Raw genomic sequence first — 20,886 nt, 5'->3', positions numbered from 1 at the left:
AACACAAATTTATTTCTCACTAGTCAAAGATAGTATAATTAAATTATCGTCTCCATAGGAATTGAACTTAAATAGTGTTCGAATAATCTTTAGTTAATTACTATCCAGGAAAATTAACACTTGATTTAATTATTGTCAACTACAATTAACTACTGATCACGGAAGACAACAGCAGTTGAGCAACAAAGAGATATCAGTGAGAGAAATAAGGGTAACTGACAAGACAGGTGAAAGATAATTGACTCGGTGTCCAATTCTTGAATTAGTTCACTCTCTAATATTGTTGATTCTCACGAATTCAACAGATAATTAGATTACTTGAAGTTAATGTTCCTCTTTTGATTAAACGTTAATTTCAAGAATTAATCCAATTGAAGCACGGTGAACAATTGCAATGAATAAAATGATGGTTTTACTCTAAAGGGTAACTTCTCATGAATATTTTTCTGTTTTCTAGTTCGATTAATAATTCAAGAAGCTCTTTTTATTACCAAGTTAAATCAAGAATTTAAACAAGAGCATAAGATGTAAAAAAAAAATCAATATCAAGCTCCTCTTTCGATTAAGCAAAACAATAAATAACTTCACAATATGATTTAAAGCTCCATCAATTAATTAAAACAATTGTCGAGAATCGAATCCCAAATCAAGTTATCAATACACCATGTCTATCAATATCCTAAGGGAAATTACTCCATAGTAATGGAAAAAGTCATCTCAATAAGGTTTTAAAACATAGAAATATCAATGCCAATGATTCGATACAAGCTCCCATATTGCACCGATTGTTGGTCAAAATCTTGGTGAATTCTTGTGTCTTCTTGCCTTAGTTGCTTCTCAAATCTTTCGTAGGTTAAAGTCCTCTAAAAATCGTGTTGATGAGGTATTTATAGCATGTAGGAACGGGCCGGATGAAACTACCCTTTCAGATCTGAAACTGGAAAATATTTTTGGAAAATTGCACTGTGCGCCCCGCCATGCGCCGCACCATGCGAAGCGCTTGTAAGGATTTACAAAGGCCTTGCAAATTGTCTGTCAGGCAGATTTTACACTACACGCCGTGCTGCTCCTCGCAGTGCCCCATGCAGAGTTATAGTGTAGTTTTCTCAAAGTAACTTGTTTCATTCACTTTTTGTTATCCGGACTTGGTTCTTGACCCTCGAACGCGATCCCAGTTTAATTCCTTGGGATTTTACTCAGACTTCAAAGCTCCAAACTATTCGATTTAACTCAAATTTATCTTTTTAACTTGAAATCACTTCCTGCAAGGCATAAAATACGTAATAAGTACAATTCACTATCATCTAAGCTCAAACATACGTAAAATGCAGTAATTAGAGTGCAAACTACGGCTAAAATATGAGTTTCTAGTCTACCATCACGTACGTGCACCCACAACAAGTAGCAAATAACAATTAAAGCACCTACATAGATAATTCTCTCTTACAAGATTAGGCAAGATACTTATCTTGCTTCCAAGAGCTCTACTCGGCCCTCAAACCACACTAGTTGCCTCAAAATAATGTCAAACAACCCGAAACTAATCAAATGATGCATAAATTAATTAATATACGTTCAAAAATTTATAATTTAACTATTAGAGAGATTTTCCAATCTCGCTCAGAAAGTTCCTAAAAGTGACTGCTCGGCCCACGTGTTCGATTCCAAAAATTCGGTAGATAAATGTTACCCATGACCTTACGAACTCAAATATATAATCCCATTTTTACTAAACATTAAATTCTTTCAACATAATCCTATAATTCTACTAATTTTTATGTTAAATCCACCCATAATCTATGTATTTAAATCACATTAGGTAAAAAGCACTCACCTTAAAACGTTCGATTAAAATCCCTTTCCAAGAAGCTCCAAAATCGGCCAAACAAGGTGAGAAATGGGAAAAATGAGCCTAAATCTCAATTTTAAAAAGTGTTCTGCCCAAGCATTCCTTCTTCGCGTTCGCGGAAGCACCTTTGCGATCGTGAAAGCAAAGCTGCCTCTTGCCCCAAATGTCTTTTATTGCGAATGCGACAGGGCCCTCGCGATCACGATGCCTAAACTGGCTAACCCTTCGTGAATGCGAGCTACCCTTCTCGAACGCGAAGGCTAAGGCCTGCCATCACCCCACCCCACCCCCACCCCCAGTCGGTCGTCCTCTATACGAACGCGACCCAATAATTGCAAACGTGTAGGCCACTAGACCAACGTTCCGCAATCGCGAAGCATAAAAATTCCCCAGTCCAAAATCTCTCATAGCGAACGCGAGACTCCCTTCGCGTTCGCGAAGAAGGAAACCAACACCAGAAATCTGCCAATTTAAACTTTGCTCTGGGTGGTCCGAAACACACCCGAGCGATCCGGGACCCCGTCCAGATGCACCAACAAGTCTGTAAACATGCTATGGACCTACTCAAAGTCTCGGAACACATAAAACAACATCAAAACCAATAATTGCACCTCAAAACCAAATAAATCACCTTTCAACTTCTTTCAACTAGCTCTGAACGCGCGAATCATACTTAGACAACTCGAAATGACGCCAAACTTTACGCACAAGTCACAACTCACAATATCAACCTATTTCAAGGCTCGAAATCCCAAACGGATATCGATAGCACCAAAGTTCGCTTCAAATCAAATTTAGAAAACTCTAAAACTTTCAAGACGCCAATTTTCAACAATAAGCGTTGTAACGCTCCTAGTCTCCCAAAACTCAATCCGAACATATGCCTAAATCCAAAATCACCATACGAACCTATTGGAACCTTCAAATCCTTGTTCCGAGGTCGTTTTCTCAAAGTGTTGACTCAAGTAATACTTGGCCACATTAGGCCACTAATATGGAACTAAGTGTTCCGAATTCAACTTGAACCATTCCAAAACCAAACCAACCATCCCCGCAAATCATAAAATAGCAATAGTACATACTAAAAGTCTTAAATAGGGGAAGGGAGATCTAGAAAGCAAAATGATCAATCGTATCGTTACACATTGCTTGCTTCAATTTGAATATTCTCATACGATTAGGCTTAGAAACTTTACTTACAATTTTCGTATTCATTGCTTGCCTCAATTTTGTCATGTGATGCAAAATTAAAGAAAAATATAAAACAAAGTATAAAGAATAAGATGAATTCTATTTGAAATCTAATTTTTTTTATGTGGATTCAAATATTAGAAAATGGATTAATTCCATAAATTTGATGCAATTTTTTATGACCGTGCGAAGCATGGATAAGTTGACTAGTTCAAGAATAAATAGGCCATTGAAAACCTTAATTAAAATATGAGGAAGACATTGACTATAGCTTAAATATGAACGTGAAGTTTGATTTTTCGCACAAATTAAGTTGAGGGAAAAAATAATTTTCGCGTTTAATAAGTACATGGTAAAGGTATAAATATTCCCGAACTAAAACGGAAATGCTAGTTATACACTTGTATTTTGCGGAGTCTGATTACCTATGTACTTAAAAGTGAAATTACTGTTGAAAAGATTTATATTATGTGGTATAATAAGAGTTTGACACGTGTTTTTTAACCATTTTATCTTTTATTTTACATTTTTCTTCAATTTCTTTTTCTATTACAAGTGTATGTGTATAATAGCACTCGCAAAACACAAGTGTATAATTGACATTTAGAGACAAGTTTGAGGGATACTTATGCCTCTTCCATGAATAATCACAACGTAAGTTCGTTATCTTTGAACTTAACTAGAAGAAATTGAGAACTTTTGCGTTGTGGACTGTCAAGTTATTTAACTCAAAACTTGTTGGCCAAGCAGCTTTCTCCATGTTGTTGGTTAATAACAAATTGATTATCTCGCCAAAACCGAATTTTGTAACGTATAATTGTACTTTTTTCTTATTAAATTTGTGAGAAACTCTTTTATCCAATAATTTCATATTCGAACGGGTTTGACTATCGATTGTATTATTCTAAAGGATGATCAAATGCTAAGCACCACAAATTAAACACAGTTATTCTTGTCTGAAAGGCAACAATTTTGATATTCTTGTATAACTCAAAACTCAATAATTTCTTGATAAGGTGTTCTATCATCCTTAATCTCAAATTACACAATACAGAAAAGGGAAAAAAGAATACATAACCTGTACCAACAATCATAATTTCTTCATTATTATTCAGAAAAAGATGTTTATGGTTAAACTATTTTTTTTTAGTTTTCCGTCTGGTGTCCGGTACCTGCATTGGAGCCCAACTATATTCGGATTCCCGCCGCATGAGGCCCCTTTCGGGGGGAAGCGCTCCCTACCAAGTATTTTTCCATACCCAGGACTCGAACTCGAGACCCCTGATTAACGGAATAGCAGTTCCATCTAGTGCACCATATCCTTTGGTGGTATGGTTACAAAGTCTTATATCTCTATAATAAGTAAAACCTGGACAAAATCCAAGTCTAAAGTTGACATTATACATTAGATGTAGAGTTGAGAGAAATTTCCATTTATATTTTATTTAGTTCAAAAGGATAATATATTATAGTACAAAGTAGGGGTGGCATATATATATATATATATATATATATATATATATATAGTACTCCACTAGTTTAAGAGGAGCAGGGTACCGGAGTTCCACACAAGTTCTACGTACCCTTTTGTGTTATACGAAAAATCTCATATTTGTTGTCTTCTTCTTCATTATAAAGATCTAATCAAATTACCCTCTTAAGCATTGTGATCCATTCTCTCCATTTTGGCTATCACTGTCAGCTTTTCAGCTGTAAATAAGTCTCTGGTCTTGTCAAAAACTCATTTCTCAGACCCTATTTCGCCAGAAAAACAAAAAAGGTCCTCAACAAGCTTTTCCTTTTTATCCCGTTTTGATTATGTATGGGTGTAATCTAGTTAGTGGAACACTTTACATTTCCACTGGACTTTGCCTCTTTTTGGTTTCCAAGAAAGTGGATAACAGAAAAAAAAAAATTGGATTTTTTTAAAGCAATTCGGGTTTTCTTGTTTTGTTGAATGAGATTGTTCCATTCTGTGTTAATATGCTCAATTTGATTCAGTAGAAGGTGGAAGGAAGCTTGTTAAAGTTTTAAGCAGTTGTCTTTGTCTAATCATACAGTATTTGACTGGGAGGGAATTCTATGGGGAAATTCAACTTGGGGTATCTGTTTATTCTCTAATATTTTCTGTTGTTGAAAATTCCATCTAAGAGTTTGAATAATTTTCCGCTTTTGTTGCTATGCGAAAAGGACCAAAGGTTGTTCAAATGTTTTATCCCTTACGGATTCATCATTTTTGGATTGTTCTATATTTTAAAACATGAGTTGGATTCTAATATTTCTGAGTCAGATTACACCCCTTCTTTATCTCAGCTGAAATCAATATTTGTGATTTGAGGATTGCGAATTTTTACCTTTCACTGCAGGGTAAAATGGGGCATTTTTCATCCATGTTTAATGGATTGGCAAGATCTCTGTCACTGAAAAAAGGAAGGGAAAACTCTAGGAACGGGAATTACAATGGAACAGAGGCTGCAGAATCTATGGATAAAGGAGCCAAGAAAAATGATTTTATATTAAGGTCTTCAGGGACTGTAAATGTTGATGGTTCTAAGAATTTTGCTTCTGTCTTCTCTAAGAGAGGAGAAAAAGGAGTGAATCAAGATTGTGTCATTGTTTGGGAGGTATTCTTCCCCAATTTATGGTTTTTCTCTCACAAGTCTTCCTTCCTCTTTGTTCAATATTAGTCTCACTTGTGGTACTTTTACTACTATGTCTATGTATGGAATTATGGAAATGCCTTTTGATTCTTGCTCATGGCAGGAATTTGGATGCCAAAAAGACATGATATTCTGCGGAGTATTTGATGGGCATGGTCCGTGGGGCCATTTCGTGGCGAAATGTGTACGAGAATCATTGCCATCATCTCTGCTTTCCAATCTATTTGAGGCTTCAACTGATTCAGATTTCGATTTGGATTCTGATAAATTGCTTCATGAATTCGATATTTGGAAGCATTCCTACACCAAGGCATGTGCTGCTGTAGATCACGAGCTGGAACAACATCCTAAGATTGATTCATTCTACAGTGGTACCACTTCTTTGACAATAGTCAGACAGGTAATACCAGTAGTTCTTTTGATGATATTAGTTAATTAGCCAGTCAACAAAAGTTGCTCAATCATCCAAGTTTTTGTTCTGCAGGGTGAGGCTCTTTTTACCGCGAATGTTGGCGACTCGCGCGCTGTATTGGCCACCACTTCTGAAGATGGCAACTTGGTGCCAGTTCAGCTCACTATTGATTTCAAGCCTAATCTACCTCGTAAGTCCTCCTTTATATTTGAAATTTACTGGCCCTACTAATCCAGATTCGTATTAGATAGGCTTTAAAACACTCTTTTTCTCTATATTGCTCTCTCTTCTTGTATTAAATACCAGATGATTCACTATGGCCTGTATGTTGATTCCAGAGGAAGCTGAGCGGATAAAGCAGTGCAATGGCCGAGTATTTTGCGTGGACGATGAACCTGGGGTGCACCGGTTATGGCTGCCTGAAGACCAATCCCCCGGATTGGCTATGTCTAGAGCTTTTGGAGACTACTGTGTGAAGGATTTCGGACTAACTTCTGTTCCTGACGTGATTGAAAGATCTATCACAAGCAAAGATCAATTTGTTGTGCTGGCAACAGATGGGGTATGTCTGGCCTTAATCTTATACTATGACAACCATGTCTTCATCACAGATAGTAGCATATTCCTTAATTAGGGCCAAACAGAAAGTAGGTAGGATAAAAATTCTAAGCGTAAATAGGCTGGCACTGATCATCCATGATGGCCACTTAATGCTCACTGGTGAAATGTTAACTGCATTAAAAAGGTTAGATTAGTTGGATAAAAGTTATTGTACTGAATAAATTGTCTCTTGTACATGCTTGAGTCTAAGGGTTTCAAGCTGAGCAGGATGAAGACGGAATATCTGGAGTGTAAGTTCAGCGCTGAGCCGGAGGAAGTGGGCGTGGATGTGAGGCTTGAATCACATGCCATCCCAAGTAGAGGCAACTTCAAGTACCTTGGGTCGGTTATCCAAGGGGAAGGGGGAATTAACGAGGATGTCACACGCCGTATTGGAGTAGGATGGATGAAGTGGAGATTAACATCTGGAGTCCTATGTGACAAGAGAGTGTCACCGATACTCAAAGGTAAGTTCTATAAAGCGGTGATTAGACCGGCCATGATGTATGGGGCTGAGTGTTGGCCTGTTAAGAACTCACATTCCAGAAGATGAAAGTAGCAGAAATGAAGATATTGAGGTGGATGTGCGGGCACATTAGGATGAATAAAATTAGGAATGATGATATTCGGGAGAAGGTGTACGTGGCTCCCATTGATGACAAGATGCGGGAAGCGAGACTCAGATGGTTCGGGCATATTCAGAGAAGAAGCCTAGATACCCCGGTAAGGAGGTGTGAGCGGCTGGTTGTGGAGGGCATGAGAAGAGGTAGAGGGCGGCCTAAGAAGTATTGGGGAGAGGTGATCAGGCAGGATATGACGAGGCTTCAGATTTCCGAGGACATGACACGTGATAGGAAAATGTGGAGATCGAGTATTAAGGTTGTAGGTTAGGAGGTAGTTGAATCTTGCCTTATTTCGCACCTCTATGAGACTAGTCTGGTAGAATTTTTGGCTAAGATAGTTATTGGCAATATTGTGTCTTACTATTACGCTTTTCAATGCATGACATATTTACTACCTTTCGCTTTTGCTTTGCATCTTTATTCTGAATTTAATGTTGTTCCTCTTTTTCCTATGATTTATGTGGTGATACTAATATTGTCTCCCTTTTGTCTTTCTGTTTTCTTGAGCCGAAGGTCTTTAGAAACAACCTCTCTATTCCTTTGGGGTAGGGGTAAGGTTTGCGTACATACTACCCTCCCCAGATCCCACTAGTGAGATTTTACTGGGTTGTTGTTGTTGTTGTTGTATATGCTTCAAATTGTGTAAATGCATAAAATATTTCCTTTGTGCAGGTTTGGGATGTTATTTCCAACGAAGAGGCAGTACAAATTGTGTCATCGACCCCAGAGAGGGCAAAAGCCGCAAAGCGTTTGGTGCAATCTGCTGGCTGTGCCTGGAGACGTAAGAGGAGAGGAATAGCTATGGATGATATTTCAGCTATTGTACTTTTTTTTCATTCTTCTCCCTTGTGACAACAAATTCACCCTGTATAGATACACCAGAACAGAACTTAGTGAAAAAGCAAGTTTGCTTCTCCCGCTCTCTACAACAGAATAAAACTTAGTGAATTTGCTTCTCCCGCTCTCACCCTCATCATCACCACAATTAGAGCTGAAAGGAACTAAAAATGCAACTGTTAGTGGACTAAAATGATAATGAAGCAATTTTGGAGCTAAATAGAAGATCCTCAACGCTTTTGAATTGAGAACCTGGACACCTTCTTATGGAGGTAACCATAACAACATCAACAACATACCCAATATAATCCTATGGGTGGAGTCTAGGGAGGGTAGTGTGTACGCAGACCTTACCCCTACCCGGAGAGGTAGAGAGGCTATTTCCGATAGACCTTCGGCTCAAGAAAAGGTGGTATGGAGGTAACAAACCATACACATTTATAAATGTCTGGATTGTTCTAAGAACATAGACACAAAACAATAAGTTCATATCAAGTGTATTCTGTTTTTTGCAATATCAAAAGGGTTTTTTTAAAACTTGTGGTCTAAGACAATTCATAAATATTTGTGTGCCTATAATTAAGAATAAAAAGAGAATTTTAAAATTAAATTGTTTTCAAATTTAGAAAGAGTTCATTCTTCTATAAACTGACTAAAAAGAAAATAAATTAATTCTTTTTTAAACCGAGGGAGTAGTAAATTCCATTTACCTAAACATACTATATTTCCAGTACATTAGTTATTTGCTATGCAACATCGACGATACGACAATTCAAATCAAATAAACTCAACATAGCCTAATATGAGTGTGTCGACAGCTTACTAAACTAAGTTGGATATAAAGCTTTAGCATTTTATTTCTCTTGCATTGGAAATATTAGGGTGTTTATCATGCGGATTGGGCAGATATTTACGCTAATGGTTTGGCTTATCAGTTTATAAATGTAATAATCCTCTAGCTAACCAATACGACATCGGGCGAATGGACATCAGATTAGCGATTATCGGGCAGTTCATCAAATTATCGATTAAGGAAAAATTTGGAGTAAAGTATCACATCTGCTTTGTCTTTGCAATGATTTTGGATGAAGTAAATGAAGCCCTTTGTATTGAAAACTGAACTAACCGAATAAGATTAGAAAATAGAAATTGAACCCAATAAAGGCGCTCTTCAAAGATGAACTAACTGAGTAAGGCAAAAATTTCTTGATTTTGCTTTGTCTTTGCAAATCAAATACATTCAAGTTGGAGTGGGTGTAGTATTTGGGCAACGACATTATCAACCACCTTTAGCTTGAATAGTATACTTGTATATATGGAAGTAGCAGACTAGCAGTACTACTCTGCCCCAACTAATTAAATCTAACCCTACATCAAGGTCTACATCTTAAGGATCATGACGGGTTCCATATACCTTGGATCGACCAATAAATATTACTTTATTTACATAAAGGTAAAAGTGTAAATATAAAAACTATTAACGGATTAATGGTTTATCCAATATAGAAATTGAGTAATGCGCCGTTAAACTCTTAATTATAAAATTTCAATCTGTTCATCGACCATTACCCCGATAATCCGATACCAATAAGTCATAGGCCGTTTTTGTGGCTCGATTAACGATTAAAGTTCGATTTTGAACAACCCTAACTAGAATAGCACTTGGGCACGTTTGTAACAATGTTTGGAAGGAGAGGGAGTGGTAACAACTAACAGGGAGTACATACGAAATTGCAACAAGACCAAGCCTAATATTCTTATCACTATTTCCATTATATTTTCTCTAGCCGAGGGTCTATCAGAAACAGCCTCTCTGACCTTCTAGAGGTCGGGGTAAGGCTATGTATATCTTATCCTCTATAGACTCCACTTGTGGGAAACTACTGGGTTTGTTGTTGTTGTACTGTTTCCATTAGTTTAAACTTCAGTAACAAAGTAGTATTAGCAAATAGCAATTAGCAACAATATATTTCGATTAGTTTCTCAAATGAGAAAGGGTAGCAACAGGAGAAAGCGATAGATGAGTAATGCATTTTAAACCCAAAATTTGAACAGGAACAAATCAAATAAAAACTTTACATAACAGCTCATAATTTCAAACACTTTCTCTTATTATCAGGAGTTTTAATTTTACATCAGTTATACCTGTGTGGCTGTGTCCAGTCATGTAAAGATGGTTGTTATACTTCCCTTTCTCTTCTACTATTTCTTTCTTGTAAAACAATATTTCACTCCAATTCTTTCTTCTCTTTCTTCACCAGTGTGCATGAAAGACGAGAGAAACCATACGTGTTCTTCGCTTTTTTGTTCCGGAGCCTTTCTCTTCTTTCCATCTGCTCTTTAACAGTGCAAACAAACTGCAAAGTGTATGGGATTTGGTCACATTTTATTCATGAGATGGTCTAGATTAGTATTAGTATGGATACGGAAAAATAATTCTAGTATTGAATAGAATAGGCATAATAGACAAGGGAAGAATAAATATAGATAGAAATCGATTGTGGAAGAATTTTTTTAAAAAAACGACGAACTTTGACACCTTGGATAAAGACTCGTATAATCTTATATGTTTTGAATGCACGTATGGATCAATATTTTAGATGACAAATCGATTCTAACATGGAACACTAAAGATACTTATTCCTTTCTTTTTATTTCCGTGTAAAATGCTACAGCAGGAATAACCACTTGACGAACATCGGAAACTCTGAGGTCCAACAAATTATACAATACTTCGAACATAAAATATTTCAATTTTCATGTGTCTGCATTGTCTACTTTAGACAGGATAAACTAAAAATATTGTAGGATTGCGTATTGGTGTTCATAACACGGAACGGAAGACAATAACAATCCTAGGCAGAACTTTTCGTGTTTAAAATTCATTTACATGTCATAGATCGGATCTAAGACGTACCTGGTGAAGAGAGTCGCGTTTTAAATTTCTTTGATAGTGCAGGTGTATCCACACCGAGACTGATCTTTGCTATCAACTCTTTGATCAATGAAACTCCGCGAACAAATTGAATGAAAATATATATCTCTTGGCTAAAATATATATGTGATATATATAATTAACACTTATCTTATATATAAAAGATGTTATATAAAATATTCATTAAGAGAGAAGTTTGGTGGAAACTTTGAATTGTATTTGAAAAGTCCAACATGTGGGCTGCCACAATCTCATTTAGAATGAGATTCAATTTTTCAACAATGGCAAACTTATTTTCGGTTTTGACAAGAATCCATATTTGAATTGTATTGAAAGTCCAACATGTGGGCAGCCACAATCTCATTTTGAATGAGATTCAATTTTTTCAACAATGACAACTTACTTTCGGTTTAGAATTGTACAAAAGTTCACCGCCTCCGACTTTTCCTTTGATATAATGAAAAAGGATTTTCAGAGGTTATAAATATGTCCAATTGACATGAAAATCTATGATGAAAAATAATACTTTCAAGAAGCCACAGAATTAAGAGAAAAACGTACAAGAACAATTCTTGTCGTGCAATTTTAGGTAATAAGTCTTGAGAAGAAAAACCACTTTGTGAAAGTTAGAGTGCAATACAAAGCCAAGAGAGAAAATAATATTACACGAAAGGTGTTTTTGGTTCTTCTATTTTAAGCACAATATTTTCATTCAATTTGTTCACGGGATTTAATTGATCAAAGAGTTGATAGCAAGGATCAGTCTCGGTATGGATACACATAGAGTCTTCACACTATCGAAGAAATTTAAAACGCGACTCTCTTCACCAGGTATGTCTTAGATCCGATCTATGACATGTAAATAAATTTTAAACACGAAAAGTTCTGCCTAGGATTGTTATTGTCTTCCACTGCGTGTTATGAATACCTCCACGCAATCCTACAGTGGTATCAGAGCCTTGGTTTCTCGTGTCTAAATTTATTTACGAAATATTTTTGCATTTGAAAAGTTCAAACCATAATACATGTATCTTGTGCAATAGATAAATTGTTTGAATACATGGATTGATATTATTTTATTGTGAATAAAATATGTATTTATATAAGTTAAACTACTAAGATACTTCGTAACTTGAATTTGAAATTTCGTATAAGATGCGACGGTAATCTGTATTAGGTTATTAGATTATACAATTGTTTTAATTGTTATTAGTTTATAAGGTATTAACTAATAATAATTTTCTGGCATGTTTATTTTATGTGATATATTAGATAAACATGTTAGAAGTATGTTGAATTTCATTTTTATGGGGCATGCTTGTTCGATATATAATTATAAATTATTTATTACATGTGATGTAAATTAATTTAGGACAAAGCATGTAGACAACTTAAGCCAAATTCATGTGCTATGAAAGATTTGATCATCATGTTATTAAAAGTTGTTTTAATAACAATTCCCTCTTACTAAAATTTGAGTTCTTGAATAATAAAATATAAGATATTTTATTAGTAAAGTTATCCATCAAAATAAATAATTTTAGTTACTTCTTGTTTATAACGAGCGGCCTGACAACCAGGAGACTTATAGTTCGAGAATATGTTAAAATTATTTATTGCATTAGGTGCATGGATTGAAAGAATTATTTAATTTTACACTAGACGCCTGGACTACCTGGGGAGTATAAAATTTAATAAGTTCTTTGCTATCTGATGGTTGAACTCAACTATGCCAATAAGATCGACCTGACTACCAGGGTACTAATTGACATAGAGCTATTTAAGGAAATTGTATGGGGATACAATTGGTAAGTGTAACTACCTTTAAAATATATGTGAGAAACGACTTGACTTCCAAGTGGTTCATACATATTGTTGAAGGATTCCTTTACTCCACTAATAGAAATAAAAATTTCTTAAACTATAATGAGGGTAAACAGTTTAAAATAATTAGTGAAAATATCACTTAGATAAAAGTTCATGTCTTTATGATATGTTTAAATATGTTCTTATAATATTGCCTTTTCTTTTTTAATTTTAGATTTCTCAATATGTCTGTTATATCACCGCGTGGAATACTTGAGACCAACAAATTGGTAGGACCAAACTGCGATGATTGGTATGGAAATTTGAGAATTGTTCTCATGCATGAAAAACTTATTGATGTGATCGATAAGCCCGCTAAGGAAGTCCCAGATGAGAATGATGATGATGCCACCAGGATTTATCAGAAATAGTTGGAAGAATGTCTTACTACCAAAGGCATCATTCTCGCTTCTATGAGTTCTGAGCTCCAGAGGAAACATCAGGATATGGATTCAACTGCAATCATTGAACATCTTAAGAAGATATTTCGTACACAAAACAGGACAGCAAGATACCAGCTATCTAAGACTTTATTTGGATCCAAATTGACTGGAAACTCTCCAGTTGGACCCTATGTCAATCGTATGATTGATCTTATCGAAGAACTTGAGAAGTTGGGGTGCAAATTGGGTAAAGAGCTTTCTCAAGATTTGATCTTGCAGTCACTCTTTGAATCCTTTTCACAATTTGTTATTAATTTTAATATGCATAAAATGGATTGTGATCTTCATAAGATGCTTATTGATTATGAGAATCAACTTGCATCTGAGAAGAAGAGAGGAGTTGTCATGTTGGTTGGAAACTCTTCTAAGAAGAAGGGTAAGGGTAAAAATAAACCCAAGAAGAAACTTATTGCGCCTAAGGGTGGTGTGACCAAACCCAAAGGCAAGACAGGCAAAACTGACAAATCTGATGCTGAATGTTTCCATTGTAAGAAGATAGGACATTGGAAGAGAAACTGCCCGGAGTATCTTGCAACTCTAAATGATAAGAAACAAGGTAAGACGCAATTGAAAAATGTTTTCAAAGTTTCTTTAACTACTACTGATGTTTCATTGTGGGTATTAGATACTGGCAGTGGTTATAACATCTGCAACATGTTGCAGGGGTTCCAAATAAGTAGAAGATTGAAGAAAGGAGAAATTAATCTACAAGTTGGAAATGATGCAAAAGTTACGGCCACAACTGTAGGATCAATTTCTTTAATAATGCCTACGGGCAAAGTACTTATGTTGGATGATTGTTATTACGTTCCTAAATTTGTTTCGAATATAATTTCAGCTTCTATGTTAGATAAATGTGGTTTTAACATAAATATAGACAATGGTATTTGCTCTATTTATTATGGTGATAATTTATATGTGAATGACTATCTCCAACATGATGTTTATGTCTTACCTAATGTGAATGCTAATTCAATTATGCATGTTTCAAGTCTTAAGAGAAAAAGAGATGATCAAGTAAATCATACATACCTTTGGCATTGTAGGCTTGGTCATATTGGAGAGAAAAGAATTAACAAGTTGTACAAGGAAGGGTACCTTGACAAATATGATTTTGAATCATATCCAACTTGTGAATCTTATCTCAAAGGAAAAATGACCAAATCTCCATTTACCGGAAGTGGAGAAAGAGCTACTGAATTATTGGGACTAATTTATACAGATGTTTGTGAGCCCATGAAAATTCAAGCTAGAGGTAGATATTCTTACTTCATCACTTTCACTGATGATATGTCAAGATATGGATTTATGTATCTTATGAAACACAAATCTAAATCTTTTGAAATGTTCAAAAGATTCCGTAGTGAAGTTGAGAAACAGACAGGTAAAAGTATCAAGGTACTAAGGTCTGATAGAGGTGGAGAATATCTTAGTGATAGAGGTCGAAAGTAAGTCGCCATTGTTGAAAAAATTGAATCTCATTCAAAATGAGATTATGGCTGCCCACATGTTGGACTTTCAAATACAATTCAAATATGGATTCTTGTCAAAACCGAAAGTAAGTTTGCCATTGTTGAAAAATTGAATCTCATTCTAAATGAGATTGTGGCAGCCCACATGTTGGACTTTTCAAATACAATTCAAAGTTTCCACCAAACTTTTTTCTTAATGAATATTTTATATAACATCTTTTATATATAAGATAAGTGTTAATTATATATATCACATATATATTTTAGCCAAGAGATATAATTTTGTTTTCTATTCCAAAATAGAATATTTCAATTTGTTCACAATATTAATTATATCCTCTGTGCTAGCAAAGAATATGATAATATTTTATTTGGACTAATAACTAAATTTATTTGACTAATTTAATTCTTTAATTTAATTATCAAATAATAAAGTAATTAATCCTTTAGCAAAGATTAGAACACTCGTTGTGCGACCCCATAGGTTCAATACTAAGCCGGTAGTAAATTGATCACATCAATATACTAATCAAGGGTGGTGTCTAGCAACACTCCTTAACGACTGGATAACATGAATTATACAATTTACTCTCAAGAACCTGTAGAAGAATAATGTATTAATTCCTTCTGTCATTATAGCTCTGGGTCACCCTAAGATATGGTTCAACTGTCAAATCCTAATAGGCGACCAACTATGTGTTCATGTCAAATATAATCAACCATTGATTGACCTAAGAAACCCTTTTCTTCTTTCATTCAATCGCCCTGACCAAGGTCTTAATTTGGTCGGTTATAATTCATGACAACATGGAGCTTAAACTCATTACCAAGAGTTGACAGATTTTATCTTGATCAATCACTCTACAAGTATTTAATCATACCCAATATCCTTTCAACTATCGCCCTTGGGCCGTAGGTGTCTAGTATCAAAGTACAATAAATAACTTGTCAATTACTATGATGATATCAGGTCAAAGGAAGTTCTTACATCACATTCTTCCACAGAATATCCCATTGACAGTTTATGGTAATTCTAACCATTAGGAATTATCCAATGAGTCGGTTCAATGATCATATCTCTATATGCATCATCTATCTATGTGATTCAGTTAATGAGCTCAACTAAACTTTATCCTAAAAAGACGATCACATAGATATTGATCTAACCGGATTATTAATGTCCAAATTAATAATCCTATGATCAAGAACTAAATTTAGATTAAATTATAAGAAACTTTACTCTCATTATCATGATCTCAATCATGATGACAAGTTTCAAGGACCTTATCAAAATAATCAAGCAATTAATAAAAATGATAAAAGAATATCAAATGTCATATATATTTTATATGAAATAACATTCATGAAAAATATGTTCAAATCATCAAACATGAGATTGGATCTAGGGCATATCTAATATAACAACAACAACCCAGTATAATCCCACTTAGTGGGGTCTAGGGCATATCTAATATATCCCTAACAAATATACCAGTGCATATAAGTGTTTTAAGTTGTGTTTTCCTGCATTACCAGGCACAATAAATTCATGCCTGAAAGATGTGAGCTCTCACATATATGTGTTTGGTGTATATCATTTTTAGTTGCATTCGGAGTTGGAAGTTCTCCAGAAAACCATGTCAAAGTAAACTGTAAATCGTTTGCTTTTTTAAAAAAAAAAAAAAAAAAATTGTTATCTGATTAGGCATCTGACTTTGACACAAATCATTACTAGTTTAAAATAGTCAAATCCATAAAATGTCCTCCAAATGCTAGACCACCATATGCAAACAAGAAAGAGAAGCAATTACATACTAATAGGTTTTCTCCCTCTTGTCTTCATATACAGGCCAAATTTGCAGCCGGAAAGCTGCATCATGGTTACTCAAAATGTATTTGCTTAACTCAACATGCACTCCTAAATGGTATTCGCGACTGAGCCATACACAATATCAAGGCAAAAAGGTGTAATGTAATAAACAGTCTTGTGTCCGTTCACACACATTTGAAGCTAGCTGTAATTTACGCTACTGCTGTCTAAACATAGTACAATCTAATTCTCTAATATGAATAACCAGAGTGTCTACAAATAGCAGTATCAACAGACACAGGCAGATCAAGAATTCTTGCAGCTGCATAAAGAAGATATATTTGTATACCTTTCCTTTAGCTATTTGTACACAAGTTACTAGTCCACATCCTAATTTGGAATGTCATTGACATGTTTCAAGATGATTTACCATTTAATTGCATGACACGTGATGTTATAGAACTAACAAAGGAAGTGTAAATTCGGTCAAGCTGAAGCATATGTAAATCAAGAAACATACTCTGGTGAGAAATTTTGGAACAACGAATTTACCATACTGCACTTGAGTGTATTCTCTTAGTTGAGGTTCCAGTTTCTACATTTGCAATGAACCTTGGCAAGAGCAGCCATGTAATCATCAGACCTGATAATGAATATTAATAAGACGCTCTTTGTCATGCTTACATATATTTCTAAGAACAAACAACAAGTACACTGAATTTGCATATATCTAGCTAAAAAACCCCTTCACCAGACCTTGATCCATAAGCCGATTGACAAGCAGCAATTAAATGAACTTTAGCTGCATCTGGCTCATTCTGCACATTAAAAAACAACAAAATAGCTCATCATGTAAGCCGTTGGAGTTCCAGTATTCAAAGCTTAAGAAGAAAAACTGATAGTAATCTCTCAAAGGCCATTCTTATGCAAATTTAACCATTGTAGATGTTTCAAATATTCTCCTTTACTGTAGGAAGAAACTAATATTTATACCAATTTAGTTCCATTGACAAGGAGACATCTTATTTGTATTAAAGGAATGCACTATGCTAATACTCTTTCTGCTTTGACTTCATAATTGCCATCATAAGAAAAGTAAGCAGCATGTGACTATTGATAAAGCTTGAAAGAATCACATGACCATACGTATGTGAGGCCACAGTGGAAGATGTATTTCAGTTACTTGCATAAAAGACTATCAAAAGCAACCCTTGCAGTTTACATCAATCAAAAACGTCGCTACTCTACCTCAGTGTTGAGAATAAAATCATGGCATACACAATTTAAAAAAAGTATCAGATATACAGGTTGATTCTCAGAGTAGTGTGTGCATTGTGAAAGTAAGCAGGGGTCAAGATAAGCTAAATTACTTTCAGTTCCAAGAGCAATCTGGCAGAAGAATCATCCATAATGAACGTAGGGTCTAGGGATAAGTAAAAACCTGGGATTCGTAGTACAACCCAGCGTACAGAGAAGCATAGAAATATTCATTTGGCTGTCCACTTGAAAATGCAGTAACAAGCTTCAGAATCAAGGAATAGTTTGTAGTTAGTGAAAATATTCACACCAACCAAAGCTGCAAATTAGAGGAAATCCATATAGTATAGATCATTGGAACAACTTATAGATAATTTAAAATAGAGTGCTTCAAAAAATGGAACTGTCATAATTTAGTAACAATCACTAGGCTCTCAGTTTAGGATATACAACAACAACAACAATGACCCAGTATAATCCCACAAGTGGGGTCTGGGAGGGTAATATGTACGCAGACCTTACCCCTACCCCGAAGGGTAGAGAGGCTGTTTCCAACGACCCAGTATAATCCCACAAGTGGGGTCTCAGTTTAGGATATATCATAAGAAAAGTTGGATTGAAATAAACACGAATGTTTTGAAACAAATCTCGTCAAGAAACACTTTCATAATTTGGTAAGAATAACCGGGCCCTCAGTTGTAAGTTATATGAACATGCACCTGAAGGAGTTGAGCCAATCTCAAGTACAAGAACATGAGAGTGAAAGTGAATGAGATAGAAAAATATTGCCTACTTCGGCTAGTATTAGTTTATGACCTGGGTAAGAATTGAACAAGCACTAGAACAAACTCACTTGAAACTAGCATCGAAAGCTACTGCAATTAACTAGTGATATTAAATGAATTTCTTTCTTCTGACAACAAAACCAAATTCCATACCTTTTCTGGGTCACCACCATCTTTAAACATGTTATAAGCTTCTCGCATGACTGGTCGTGAATCTCTACCTACCTGCACACATCACATAAGCTGTTGGAAGGTTCAAATTTGAATTGTTGTAAGTAAATGTACAAATAGAATCCAGAAATTGGCTACAATAAGATGCTTGATCAAATCATTCTACACATAACAGAATCTCAATAGAGTAAAATATTCTCAATTTGGAAGTATTAGTACAAACTAACTCTTAGAACATGACGAAGTTTCATTTGATAGCCATACTTGGGTATCAGTGAGTCATTCAATGCCCAGATATGCAAGGGCGAATATACCATAGTAGGTACGAGTTCAATTGAACCCATAGCTTTCGGCACGGATCATAAATTTATGTGTAAACTTCAGTGAAATTGTAATAAATAGTAGACACGAACCCATAACTTAAAAAATATAACGGGCTCAATGTTAAAAATCTTAAAAGCTGAACCCATAAGGTTTAAATCCTGAATCCGCCTCTGCAGATATGGACTCAAAAAACATCAATCATCTATTAATAGGCATAAATGCAGAACAGATTTTTGAAAGTTTAGCTATGCAGACGAAGTCATTTACCTCAAGATATCTTTTTCTTGCTTCGCCAACTCCATACAGTTGAGCTTCACAGAGGAAGCACCATATTGACTCCTCTGTGTCATTTGGGTTCTGGGCAACATCTAAACGGAATTGTTCCGCACCCTCCTCATACCTAACCAGAGACAACCAGTTTAAGGTATGCTTGTCCTTTTTCTGAATAAAGGCCCAAAAATTTAATACAAACTAGTATAAGATAAGTGGAAAAGTTATTACCTATCAAGATAATATAGAGACAACCCTCTTTGCCAAAGATCTGATTACCCAATAAACGATCGCAGTCAATAAAAGTTAATGTATACCCTTATTATAGATTGCAGCCAAAAAAAAAAAACTTTACAGGGATTTTATGAAAAGATCAATCTTTATTTGACTAGAGAAGATAATGGAACTTTTCACCAACTCATAGTATTTAAAGTTCTGACCCAAATAACAAGAAAGATAAAATTACTCAATTGGAGCGCATTTCGTTGAACTGTAGATCTGTAAGTTTCATTTGCTTAACAATAGGACAACAAATAATGCACTTTAATTTATATCAATTAATTAAGAAGCTCACATGCTTTCTGGCGAGGATCAAGTTCAATTGCCTTGTCAAACTCCACCACAGACCCTAACACGTCGCGCTTCATTATAGAACCAAAAATTTCTGATCCCTCAAATCAATTGAACCAGTAAAAAAGCAATCAGTAAGGTGAAAGAGAAATCAAGAATAATTACCTGTCTGAAAAGTTGCATTCCCTTTCGAATTGCCATTACAGCATCACGAGCTGAGTTACCACTTGTTAATGCATCCCAGAGCCCAGAAACCGAGGGCAAGAATAGTCTTCTGGTCAAAGCTGGTAGTGGATTGTGATAAGTCTGAATTCTTGAAAAAGTGGTGCCCAAGAAAATTTCACCATTCTGAAACTTTCTTGAGTATAGAGGCAAAGAACTTGAAGAAGGGCAGTAGTGAAAGGGTTTGATGACTACAGAAATGGTGGGTTTGGGATGAAGGGTGTGGGTTAGTGCCATTATGGAAAGGAGAGAAACGAGAATGATGGAACGACAGAGAAAGATGATAAGGTAACAACAGCTAAAGGCGCGGAGCCTCTGTTTGTTAGGACTGCCCACCGGGGAAGATGGATGTTTTTCACAAATAAATAAATAAATAAAAAAATAAAAAAAAAAATACATTTCCTATTTTTCTTTTTTTTTTTTAGATCTCATTTCCGAATGATTTTCCAGTGTTTAATTGAATATAACAGTAGGTGACGAGGGAAAAAAAAGTATATAATGGTAGGTGACATACAGTAATTGTACAATTGGGTAAGATAAAGTATGAAAATTCTATTTTTATTATAAATAGTATTTTATTTACGGTGAA

At 35.1% G+C, this 20,886-nt stretch overlaps 2 protein-coding genes across 7 annotated transcripts; one reads left to right on the top strand and one right to left on the bottom strand.

Moving 5' to 3' along the window:
• Nucleotides 1–4,590: 4,590 nt before the first annotated feature.
• Nucleotides 4,591–8,291, top strand: LOC104211571 (probable protein phosphatase 2C 34). 4 transcript variants are annotated; one of them, XR_011404478.1, is made up of 7 exons: nt 4,591–4,820; nt 5,407–5,664; nt 5,804–6,100; nt 6,185–6,302; nt 6,451–6,674; nt 6,941–7,606; nt 8,008–8,291. XR_011404478.1 is itself a non-coding variant. In XM_009760648.2 (6 exons), exons 2-6 carry the CDS (start codon nt 5,413–5,415, stop codon nt 8,185–8,187), a joined length of 1,071 nt encoding a protein of 356 aa, XP_009758950.1. In that variant the 5' UTR covers nt 4,591–4,820; nt 5,407–5,412; the 3' UTR covers nt 8,188–8,291. The 4 variants fall into 4 exon arrangements, 3 of the variants coding, with proteins under 3 accessions (XP_009758950.1, XP_070021538.1, XP_009758951.1); XM_009760648.2 differs by lacking the exon at nt 6,941–7,606; XM_070165437.1 differs by lacking the exon at nt 8,008–8,291 and having other exon boundaries at nt 6,941–8,001.
• Nucleotides 8,292–10,191: 1,900 nt separating this feature from the next.
• LOC104211573 (uncharacterized) lies at nt 10,192–20,637 on the bottom strand. 3 transcript variants are annotated; one of them, XR_707173.2, is made up of 9 exons: nt 20,241–20,637; nt 20,080–20,146; nt 19,737–19,776; nt 19,503–19,635; nt 18,894–18,965; nt 18,140–18,220; nt 17,455–17,516; nt 17,219–17,341; nt 10,192–10,529 (listed from the first exon to the last, which is right to left on the bottom strand). XR_707173.2 is itself a non-coding variant. In XM_009760650.2 (9 exons), exons 1-8 carry the CDS (start codon nt 20,532–20,534, stop codon nt 17,275–17,277), a joined length of 816 nt encoding a protein of 271 aa, XP_009758952.1. In that variant the 5' UTR covers nt 20,535–20,631; the 3' UTR covers nt 10,192–10,529; nt 17,251–17,274. The 3 variants fall into 3 exon arrangements, 2 of the variants coding, with proteins under 2 accessions (XP_009758952.1, XP_070021302.1); XM_009760650.2 differs by having other exon boundaries at nt 17,251–17,341; nt 20,241–20,631; XM_070165201.1 differs by lacking the exons at nt 19,737–19,776; nt 20,080–20,146 and having other exon boundaries at nt 17,251–17,341; nt 19,503–19,676; nt 20,241–20,625.
• Between the last annotated feature and the right edge of the window lie 249 nt (nt 20,638–20,886).

The sequence above is a fragment of the Nicotiana sylvestris genome, chromosome 12 (assembly GCF_000393655.2).
Source record: "Nicotiana sylvestris chromosome 12, ASM39365v2, whole genome shotgun sequence".
Taxonomy (NCBI): Eukaryota; Viridiplantae; Streptophyta; class Magnoliopsida; order Solanales; family Solanaceae; genus Nicotiana; species Nicotiana sylvestris.
This window is presented reverse-complemented; position numbering and strand designations above follow the sequence as displayed.

Coding starts and splice junctions, on each gene's coding strand:
- LOC104211571 (XM_009760648.2), top strand. CDS start 5,413: ATGGGGCATTTTTCATCCATGTTTAATGGATTGGCAAGATCTCTGTCA. Junction 6,303..6,450: donor TTTCAAGCCTAATCTACCTC/GTAAGTCCTCCT, acceptor TGTTGATTCCAG/AGGAAGCTGAGCGGATAAAG. Junction 6,675..8,007: donor TTGTGCTGGCAACAGATGGG/GTATGTCTGGCC, acceptor TCCTTTGTGCAG/GTTTGGGATGTTATTTCCAA.
- LOC104211573 (XM_009760650.2), bottom strand. CDS start 20,534: ATGGCACTAACCCACACCCTTCATCCCAAACCCACCATTTCTGTAGTC. Junction 20,147..20,240: donor GAATGCAACTTTTCAGACAG/GTAATTATTCTT, acceptor TCTATAATGAAG/CGCGACGTGTTAGGGTCTGT. Junction 18,966..19,502: donor CAAGAAAAAGATATCTTGAG/GTAAATGACTTC, acceptor TGATGTGTGCAG/GTAGGTAGAGATTCACGACC.